The 11,263-nt window shown below is 40.9% G+C and overlaps 1 protein-coding gene across 1 annotated transcript in view; it reads left to right on the forward strand.

The window, feature by feature from the left end:
• Nucleotides 1-8,023, forward strand: part of LOC114666473 (deubiquitinase DESI2) — a 135,549-nt gene extending 127,526 nt beyond the window's left edge. The window contains exon 5 of the mRNA XM_028821364.2: nt 7,063-8,023. Coding sequence (XP_028677197.1) covers nt 7,063-7,305 — 243 coding nt within the window. The 3' untranslated portion in view covers nt 7,306-8,023. The remainder of the gene's footprint in view (nt 1-7,062) is intronic.
• The last annotated feature ends 3,240 nt before the right edge of the window (nt 8,024-11,263 follow it).

The raw sequence follows: 11,263 nt of genomic DNA on the forward strand, positions 1-11,263 counted from the left end.
ATTTAATATCAGTGACATATTGGACTTTGTTATGCCATAAGATCTCATTATCGCCGTTCACCTTGAAGGTGTTTTCCTATAATTATGAAATTTGTAAAATTCAAGTCAAGCACATCATTAACGTGATTTTTAAGAGTTTTTAAAATGGAATTACAATTTCAAAAGTCAGTGAGTGTTAATATCATTTTGACAGTACACATCTACCATTTATTTACTAAACTAAATCATGATGTTGTTCAGAATACTCCTGTTCAATTTACTTTTTTTACAAAGGGATCTAATTATATGGCACAAATGCACACTTTGTCCCATTAAAGACTGGAGGTGAGTGAGTTCTGTGCCAGTTAGGGCTCATGAAGCACACACTGAAAAACCATTTTGCTGGCTCTAGATTTTAAAGCAATACATAAATTGTGATAACTTTTAAGAATAAACTTCACTGTTGGCATAAATGTGACCTCTGAGTGTCAAAATTTAATTTGACCAAATTATGAGGTGGGGTAACTCGCCTAATTACTAACTGCTCAAATAATAGGACACCACGAGTACTAAAACTGCTCTTGTGTGCCTCCTAAACTCTCTCATACTTAGCATTTCTCTTTCTCTCTCCATTACACATGTGCCAGTCAAGCTGTTATATCACTTCACCTCCAGACTCCAAGGCTTTAAAAGTCACCCAGGAGTTATTTTCAGCAGTCACTTCTGGCGTCAGAAATACATTCTGAAAGTTGGGGAGGCAACTCCTCAGATCCCCACCGTGCAGCCCCATGAGTGTCGACTCTTAAGTCAATTAAAAGAGACAGACACTCTCACTCGCGCCAATGTGGTTCAGGATTCCAGCTACTTTACACAGGAACCTTCTGCTATCTCCTGATGCTTCTGAGGAGTTCTTCTGGCCTCTTGCCAGTCCTCCTTCAGTTCTTTTTCATTTCAATGGCCATCAAGTAGATAATTCTACGGCACAATTTTAACATGTAAGGCCTAGTGAATTTTTACCCATACTGCTATTTGGACAGGCTCCCTATTTAATTGTCTGGTTCCTCTTCTAAAGTGTGAACCCTACAGGACCTGTTCCTTGCCATACAGCATACCGCCATTTATTTCATTTATATCTTTCGTGACCCTTGGCAAGCTGGACAACTCATTACCTAACCTCTCCCTCTAGGTTTAACCCTGTTGTAATGGAAATACATAAATAACATCCATGCTGCTTTACCTTATTGCATTACAGCATCATGACAGAATTATAGGTTATACAGGGTGGCGCATGAAATAGTGGCCATGGACAAAGAGTGTGCAAAGAGTGTACATGAACACGCTGAAACAGGCACAGGGATGTATTGATGCACAAGGAGATCACTTTCAGTATCTTCTGTAAATGTGAGTACCAAATTTTATAATTTTTCTCCTCACCATGTAATGCAGTTGTCTCGTTGGAGGCGAGCCACTTTTTCGTGGGCCACCCTGTACTAGGAATATGTAATAATGGAGTGGGTTTTTGTGCATTTTCTCTTTTTTTTGCTACAAAATGTTTATAGACATAATTTTTTGGTGTAGCCAAGGGATGGAGGGGTCCAGTTTGGTGACCCCGGGATCACATCTCTGCTTTTTGCAAGTGATGTGGTCTTGTTGGCTTTACCGGATGGCCATGAGGTCATCGTTCTTATCCGGAAAAGGGTGGAATGCCCCCTCTGAGTTGGAGAGAGGCAGAGAAGTTTAAGTATCTTGGGGGTCTTGTGAAAAATCGACAGGGTGATGGCAGTGGCATCAGCTGTTATGCGGACATTGCACTGGTCTTTCATAACGAAGAGAGAGCTGCGCCGAAATGCAAAACTCTCAATTTCCAGGTTGATCAACATTCCTGCCATCACCTATGATCACAAGCTTTGAGTAGTGACTGAAAAAACTAGATCAGGGACACAAGTGGCAGAAATGAGCTTCCTGCCCAGGGTGTGCTCAGCTTTAGAGATAGACATTTGGGAGGAGTTCAAGGTAGAGCTGCTGCTCCTCTGCCTTGAAAGGAGCTCCAGGCCATTTGATTGGAATGTCTCTTGGATGCCTCCCTGCAGAAGTGTTTCAGGCATGTCCAGCCAGGAGGGGACTTCTGGATACCCCATGACATGCTGGAGAGATGATATCTTTCGGCTGGCTGGGGAACACCTTGGGTACACCCTTGGAGGAGTTGGGGGAAGGAGGGGGAAAAGGAATGTCTTGACAACTTGCCTTAAAATGCTTCACCCACAACCTGGACCCTGATGAGCATTAGAAAATGGAGGAGTGAAGAAATTTTTTGTATTTATTTTTAATTTTGCTGATGTTTAAATATTTTTATGTCTTGTTTAGGTGGCAATTTGTTTTCTTGGTGGCCATCATGTTTGTTTTAGCAAACAGCTCCTAGAACCTTAAAATTATAGAATTAAAAATTATGAGATGATGTCACATTTCTAGTGGTAACGTGTTGCATGACATCATCCTGCTTATGCAATAAAAGAGCAGCGTCCGCATTCCCACGTATCCCACAATGGATCAAAAAATGTCTTAATGATAGTTAATGTGACGAGTCCTAGTTATTGTCAGGCTCTTTCGGTTTTTAGCTACCTTTATTGCCTTTTTAACCACAAGTTTTGTTTTGTCCTTCAGACGCTCATTTTCAACTGTCACTTCTCTGGTTTTGTCTTTTGTTCATTCCTGACCAACAAACTTCGGTTACTCCTTTAACATCTCCTTTATCTCCTGTCTTTATTCTCCCAATAATCTGGGGCCTTTCACCCTGTCTTTAACATGCTGACCCTGGCTACAGATCCAGCATGCTCTGTTTAAACTCCATGTATGGGTCTTGTCCTTATGTAGTCTGCACAGTCTGTCTGTGCCTAGACGTAATGTTGTCCAGAGACCACAAGAGTGTGCGAATGGCTGAAGAATGAGGCAGGTGGGTGGTGTAAAATGGTAAACTGTATGGCATACATCATGTTGTCTGGCTTCAAGGCAACAAGGAGCACCTTAAAAAGAGGAATGGAAGGGCCAGTGTGTCAGATGAGAAAAGGCAACAAGACATACAGAAAAAGAGGGATGTAAAGCCTGTCCGGTGAACGGAGGTTCATAAATACACAATGTGATTGAAGCAGACGGGCTTACCACTGCATCATGAAGCCCATTTTAATAAACGGGAACAACAAAAGCATGAACAACAATATCTCTCTATTATAATAAAAAAAACCTGCAACGAGACGAGACTTTTTTGGAAGATTTTTTCAAGTCCCGCGCGTCAAGACTTTGGCCATGCGGTTTTTTCAAGTCATGCCCTCCTCACAACCATATTCAACCACGCACACGGTCCTCTCACCTCTCATTTGTGTGAATGCTTTTGACAGACACATTTTCTGCTCTCTAAGTTCTTATAAATTTTAACATTTTCCTCACTTTAAGTTCGCAATTAAAGAAGACGTATTATTTCCAAATCTTAGTGAAGAATTTCATCCCGATGGGTTAATATAAAAAAAAATGAATACACGGGCAATCCTAGTACCGAGAAACGACGTAGTCAAATGAATTAATGCGAAAATTGTTGATTGGTTACACAGCAAATTTGTTAAATGTGTATCAATAGACAATGCTGAAACAGTTGGTGGTTACGATGTGGACGATGAAAACATCAACTTACAATATCCTGTAGAATATCTACAACCGTTAACACCATCCGGTCTTCCACAGACCGAAATACTGTTGAAAGAAGGATGTATCCAAGAAAGGAAATATAGTACATCGGATAACATTAGACACCAAAGGAGATCTTGATATGCTATTCGTATTAAAACCTTAACAGCTTCCCGTTAGAATAGCTTTTGCAAAGACAATTTACAAATCTCAGAGCCAAACATTCGAAAAAGTCATTTTATTTAATAGAGAGAAAGAAACGAAATTCAATCACGGCAGTTACATATATGTTGCGTTGTCACAATCAAAGTCCAAACGCGGAATCAAAATTCAATGCGATACTGACAAAAATTTTATTAAAAAAATTGTTTTTACTGAAGTTTTACAGTAAAAATGTAAGTTTAAAAAGTATTTGCATGTTAATTTCAAAGCCAAACAGAATGAAATCGTATTATCAATGAATAACTCTATCACAACATGAAACATAATTTGCTTTCAAATTATTACGTTTTACTCTTTTTTAATATGGTTAATTACTCGCTGTAATGTAAAATAATTCTATTATGCAAATGTAACAATTCCCATGAAAATAAAAATCTGTTTAAATTGTACATACGCAAGCGACAGATCCGCAAAGAGGATAGTGCGTAGCGCAGGCCCAGGGGTTGGTGAGCGAATCGAGCAGGGGGGCAAAGCCCCCTGGTATAAATAAATATAATCATAAAGGAACAAAAGAAGACAAAAAAAAGGAATATAAACTCCAGCCAGGGGAGGAACCCTGGTTAAAATATAGCAATTTTAGACAAAAAAAAATGTGTTTGGGATGTTGTCAGCATGTGAATGGATATCTGACAAGCGGATCAAGTAAAATAAGAAATGTAAGATTTTTTTCAAGAATGCTTTGATATTATCTGAACTTTAGAAAGAGTTGAAGACTTTCAAGTGACTAGCACTCGAGCAACCAAAATTCAGGTTTAGGAAGATGTTTTTGGTTTTGAATTCTAATTTGGCTTTAGTTTGTAGTTGGCTAGTGCTTGGGTAGCAATCTCAAAAGAAAAAAATGGCTGCACATTGCACAACTTTTAGTCAGAGGGGAAGGCAAATTTAGTGATTGTGTTTAATGGATCTCATCATCTTGAGGATGTCAGACCGCACAACTAAGAAAATGCATGGTAAGACAAATTGCACGACTACTTTTAGTCTTTTCATCAGTGTTTAACTTTTCCAAAGTGTGGAGAATTTGACACTTTCTGACTGGTAATAACATGCTTCCTGATGGTGCCAGTGCATGTGTGAAGGCTTTCCTGGTATGGCGAGTTCAGCCAGAATCTCTGCCTTTTTATTTTCCTTTGTCCATTCTGTCATGGTGCCACAGACCCGAGCCATCAGATAGATGAACTTCTCTTCTGTTTTCAACATCCAAAAGACGTGTGTTCCTTCTTTCATTTGGGACCACATTGTATGCTTAGCCCTTCCTGGTGAGCGCTCATTGGTTGGAACATCTTGCACACACGTGAGCCCGCCCCCTAAAACTCGAGATCAGGGTGAGTTACAGACCGGTCTGATTTGAGTTAGTCGGGACATCAGACAACTGGAGGTCACAGGAGAACGCTGCAACCGCCCCCCACTTGCTAAGATTATGTAGACAAAGGCTACGACTGAAAAGCACTGGAAGAGTCATGCAGTGTAACAGGACTACTCGTTTCTTCCTTAAAGATAAAGATTGTGCTGCTTCCAAAAAAACTTCCATTGGGTTAATTCAAATGTAACAGGGGTGCATGAGTGGACACCAAAACAGACTTGTGCCTGGTTCACAGTTGCTTATTGCTTTGCTCCAGTCCTCCATGTCCTTGAATTAGATTAGTATGGTTTTGAGAATGTTATGAATCTATAAATACACATATATTGTCACACACGTGTGCATCAGAGCAGTCTAAGGGCTTAATTGGGAGTAATGTACAGAGGCAGAGGTTGATATGTGGTACTAATGCCTTTTCTTAATCCTTCACAGACCACCAGAAGGAAAAAACAACTGAGACTCCTCCCACTTCCTCCTCTTCATCACGCCCTCCAACTGATGTTGGTGGAGTCCCCAAATCTTTATAGTGGTTGTTTGTGCTTTGTTCACAATATAAAATGCTAAGGTGTGTCCATCTGTCGCACGATTACTCGCAAACTACTTGGTTTTAATTGAAAGTTTATGACCTGACACATGCTGGTGAAGCAACACATTTGAGGTAGCAAAGGTGAAGCTGGCTTTGTGTGTTTCTTACGGCAAACTGATTGAGAAGGTGACATGTCAGAAAGACTAAGAAGAGCATTGGCATCTGCTAAGCGGCAAGCAAAATGCAGAAGCCAATTATGCGATAGGAAGAAGAGCTGCAGTGAAGCAACCTGCTGGTACTCGCTAGAACCTTAGTCTTGGTCTAAAGATGAATCAAAAGATTAGGACCTGATACCCTTTGGAAAGTCAAAAAATTTGGGATTGCGGCAGCCTCTGGAAAGAAAAATGATGGACAATGTGACATGGCAGAAAGAAAAGCAGCACCATCTGCTAAGCGCCTTACTGCAGGACAGAAATGTTTATTGTAATAAAAGAACAGGACATGCCAGATATGTGTTCTGAATTCATAATCAAGTGGAAGCCGTGAAAGCGGCTGTGTAAGCAGAGCAAGATAGGCAGGGAATAGGTTAGGGTACGAAACTGGGTCACCCCGTATAGTCAGAATAAACAACGAAAAATGAACCACTCTTGGTAGAAAATAGTCACAGGGGCTTCGTAAAGAGCTAATAATTAAAGAAAGAAGGTTAGCTGGCTCTGCCCTACTCCAAGGCTAGGGTCCAAATGAGATGCCTCTTTCCAGATGAGGATGCCTTTTATATCATCTTCGTCAGGGTGTTTTCCTTTGTTCTGGGAATAGGAGAAGAGATTGTTAGCATTGAAGTCCCCTCTCGTCCCAGAGCAGAAGTGCTTACCTCTCCAGGGCCAGGAGGATGGGTCCCCCGGTGTACATGTGTGACAAAGTATTGTATTTATTGATCTTTGGCCTTGACATTTTTCTATATAAACCATCTTCATTTGAGGACCAGAGGTCCCTGTGTTTCCTAGTGAATGCTAACTATTAATCAAACTTTTCTATTGTTGCATACTGTATAATCGCATCTAAATCTGATACCTGATTTCACAGTCATTGCTGTTGTACTTCATATTGATTATCTCAGTACTTAGGAAGGACTCACAAATTAAATGAGGTGATTTCTGCATGCAAGTCATACCTCTATTGTATGCAAGAAAAAAATTTAAAAAGTTGGTTTCTTTTTAATATCTAAATATCTAATTTAATATGATTAGAGAAACCTGGGTGAAAGCTGTAATCAATGTATGCATTTTTCTTTTTTCACTTTCAGCTCCTGTGTGGCAGAGATATCCCACGGTGGGTGAATCGCCTGGCCTACTTCAGCTCTTGTATTCCCTTTCTTCAAAGTTGCCTTCCTAAGGAGTGGTTGACCCCTGCCGCCCTACAAAGCCACATCAGCTTGGAACTGCACAAAGAGGAGCAGGCCGACTCGAGCGAAGATGAATCCCCAACCAGCGCAGCCGGAGCTGCGGGGCCAGGAACGTCACGCAGCTGCCGCCATACTCGCGTGTGAAATCGTCACCTTGCTCCCTCTGTTTTTTTCATTTTGAAAAGGAGCTGGGGGACTGCCGCATGTCATTTGTTCATGCCTTTAGAAGGGTTTTTTTAATAAGGCACTTTGACCTGTGGCTATATGAAGATATCAGATTTCCAAAATGAAATCTTAATTTAAAGCTTGAGTAAGCTTGTAAGAAGGAGCCAATGAACTGCACTCGGACTTGTTTAATGTGGGATCAGACAAAGACTGGGCATCTTTTTTAAACGGACCTGCATATTGCAGATCTGGAAGCATGATGACATCATCCTGCTCTAACATGATTTTACAAGTTTTATTTATTCAAGGTGTTATCTCTGTCTCTGTGTGTCTATAGAGATGCATTTAAAAAGAGACTGAATACCGTATACAAGAACGTATACTAGACCTTAAGACACTTCGTGTTTGCTATTGGAAACCTGATACAAATAAAGATTCTTAGCGCTTTTCAGTGTTTACATCAAATCTTTAACTCACTGTAACTACCACATAGATAACTTTTACCTTAATTCTGAGTTACAAGAAGCCGACAAACAATGAACCTCTTACTTACCTGCTCACCTATAACACCCTGAAAAGGGCAGAACCACACAGCATCTGCGAGAAGGATGCAAAGTTAATCTGTCTTTAATACTGTGATGTGGCAGCCCTCCACACCAGGAATGCAAAAACGTTGCATCCGGAAAATGGTGACTTTATTTTAAAGAAATTCCCCCTCCAGATCCACAAATTTTACATTCATGGTTTTGGTTATTCACAATTAAATGAGAATTACAAAAATATCTCTCTCTATATAAAATCCAATGTCTGTCTGTCTGTCTGTATTTCTGAAATTGAATCAGAAGGGTAAAGCTTTTGAAAATATAAGTAGTACTAGGGTGTTGTACCGTGTTAGCCATTATGAATGTAGAGAAAAGCCAAGCAAAATGACACCTTTTATTGGCTAACTAGAAAGATTACAATATGCAAGCTTTCGAGGCAACTCAGGCCCCTTCTTCAGGCAAGATGTAATCATTGATTACATCTTGCCTGAAGAAGGGGCCTGAGTTGCCTCGAAAGCTTGCATATTATAATCTTTCTAGTTAGCCAATAAAAGGTGTCATTTTGCTTGGCTTTTCTCTGAAAATATAAGAAAATAGAATTAGCCAATGGGTGAACACTATTCATCATTCCTCGCCCTCAACACCAGGGGCTCCACAGTCCTCTGCTGTACTCCCTCCATGGCTTCACACAGATTGTTGATGACACAGCTGTGGTGGGCTTAAAATATATATATAAAATCCAATTTCTGTCTGTCCTCTTTTCATGAGAGAACTGCTTAATGGATTTAAATCAGGTTTTTTTCTATAATTTGCTTGAACATTCCGGTTGATTTTGCGACTTCTCTCATTGCGCTAAGAATCATAGTTCGCTTGCAGGAGCAATATATTCACGCTAATCCGAGACAGAGGCTGCGAGCCAAATTTGTGGCTAGTCTTCAGGAGTGGGGAGCCGGGCAGCATCGTTCTCATTCATGAGCCTGCCTCCATTCAAATCGGTCTACCTCTGGCCACGTTTTGGTGTGCACCTTACCTCTGCTTAGCTAGTGATACCTGCTTAAAAATCAATAAGCAAAGTTTGTCCTGTTTTACTACTATGTGGGAAGAGCCGTGGTGGACAGCTAGTAATATATAAATATTAGTGGTTTTTTTTTTTAATTCATTAGTATAAGTGCATACTATACTGTTAATATTAAAAGTTACTTTTTGTAGAAAAAAGAACCGTGGGATCTATGTCAGTTACCTTCCTCCTTCACTGCTCCCTTAGTTCTCCAGCAGATCTCCACCCAGCTGGTCTCACTCTCACTCTCTCACTCTCTCTCACTCACTCACGCCCTCGCACACTCACTTCTACCATAAACCCGTGGAGTGCTCCAGCCGTCCTTCTAGGCACTCCCTTTTCTTGAGCTTGCACTCACTCACTCAGTCACTTCTCAATTTCCTTTTCTCCTTTCTGACCTGTCACTTTACTTTTTTAATCCGAGGGGCCAACCCCAGCTGACACCTTGCGCTATCTAAATGGCAATCGATTCATGAGTCTAAAATAAAAAAAAGGGTATAGGAATCAATTTTAAAAAATTAATTAATTAATCGCATTAATGTATGTAATTCATTGCGATTAAACACATTTAACATAAAAACATAATTATGAAATGAATACATAAATCATGAAATAAGGGCGGCACGGTGGCGCAGTGGGTAGCGCTGCTGCCTCGCAGTTGGGAGATCTGGGGACCTGGGTTTGCTTCCCGGGTCCTCCCTGCGTGGAGTTTGCATGTTCTCCCCGTGTCTGCGTGGGTTTCCTCCGGGCGCTCCGGTTTCCTCCCACAGTCCAAAGACATGCAGGTTAGGTGGATTGGCGATTCTAAATTGTCCCTAGTGTGTGCTTGGTGTGTGGGTGTGTTTGTGTGTGTGTCCTGTGGTGGGTTGACACCCTGCCTGGGATTGGTTCCTGCCTTGTGCCCTGTGTTGGCTGGGATTGGCTCCAGCAGACCCCCGTGACCCTGTAGTTAGGAATATAGCGGGTTGGAAAATGGATGGATGAAATAAATATACAATTTAAAAAAAAATTAATGGCATAGTTTAAACTTAAACAATGACCTCAAACCTGAGCTTTTAGCTAAATACTGCTGCTGAAGACTGATTTAATTGAAATAATATGAATCTCTTAAATGGGCATACATTAAAACTTGTGTTAAAAATCTATAAATACTATCCTCAACTATTCATCACTATCAGCAACTTAATAATTATACTCTACACAAGTGTTTTTCAACTGGTGCACCATGGAAATAACGGGGTAGTGCCCCTGGGTTAAACCCTGTGAGAGACACACTCCTCAGGTGGTCAAGACCGGTCTAAGGAGAACAGGACTACCTGGAGAAGCTCACATAAAAGCAATCCTGAGATTTCCGTTTTGCAGAAGCAGCACGTAGAGAGCACTTTAGCAGCCAGGAGACAGGTCGGGGGTCCATCTTCCTGGGTTCTTGTTCACCAGCCACAGTGGTATAGCTCGAGTTTGTGCCACTCAGGGTGGGGCGGTACTTCAATTTGCTGCCCTCCAGCATATCTGAATATGTTAACCTATTTAAGAAGAAAATTAAAATGACTTATAGAGAAAATTTAAGATAACTTTTGCAGAGATGCATTCATATATAGTGAAACAGCCATAACAACTAGACAAGAATATAGTATAGACGCAATGATAAGCTGTGGTCTAATTATTAGTTCGTCAACCCCCTATTATTCAACCCTCTATATCCTAACACAGGGTCACGGGGGTCTGCTGGAGCCAATCCCAGCCAACACACTGCACAATGCAAGAACAAATCCTGGGCACCGCGCCAGCCCACCGCAGGGTCTAATTATTAAATAATTAGGCCGCAAAAACCAGAACCAGTGTAGTGTACAAGTGATAGGTGGGGATGTTTTCTGCGCAGAGCAAGAATGCTTTTGGATTGATAATGAAACGAAATTATAAATTGTAAATTAGTTGTTTATCTTCCTAGAAATTATTATCGGTGTAATGTTTATTTTAGGTTTATTTTTCTTATTGCCTCATAAATTTCAACTGCTGTGTCTGATGCTGTCACAGAAGGACAGTCTGAAAATTATTTTTGAAGCATTTGTGGATAAAAATCAGAGAATTTTACTTCTTTTATTCACAAGTGATATTTTTCCAAACCCTGCTGCTTACACGCGAATTGTACTGAGCCTTTAGGACAAAAATGTTGCCCCCAAAAATGTGCCACCTGGGGCGGACTACCCCCTCTGCCCACCCCTAGCTACAACACTGGCTAGCCACTCTTGCAGAGTCAAAGGACAGTGGGCATATGAATTGCCTCTGATGCTGGGTCAGTGGAATGAGGCAGAGAGAGGTATGAGCGGGCAAAGGGAGG

The sequence above is a fragment of the Erpetoichthys calabaricus genome, chromosome 16 (assembly GCF_900747795.2).
Source record: "Erpetoichthys calabaricus chromosome 16, fErpCal1.3, whole genome shotgun sequence".
NCBI classification, from domain to species: Eukaryota; Metazoa; Chordata; class Cladistia; order Polypteriformes; family Polypteridae; genus Erpetoichthys; species Erpetoichthys calabaricus.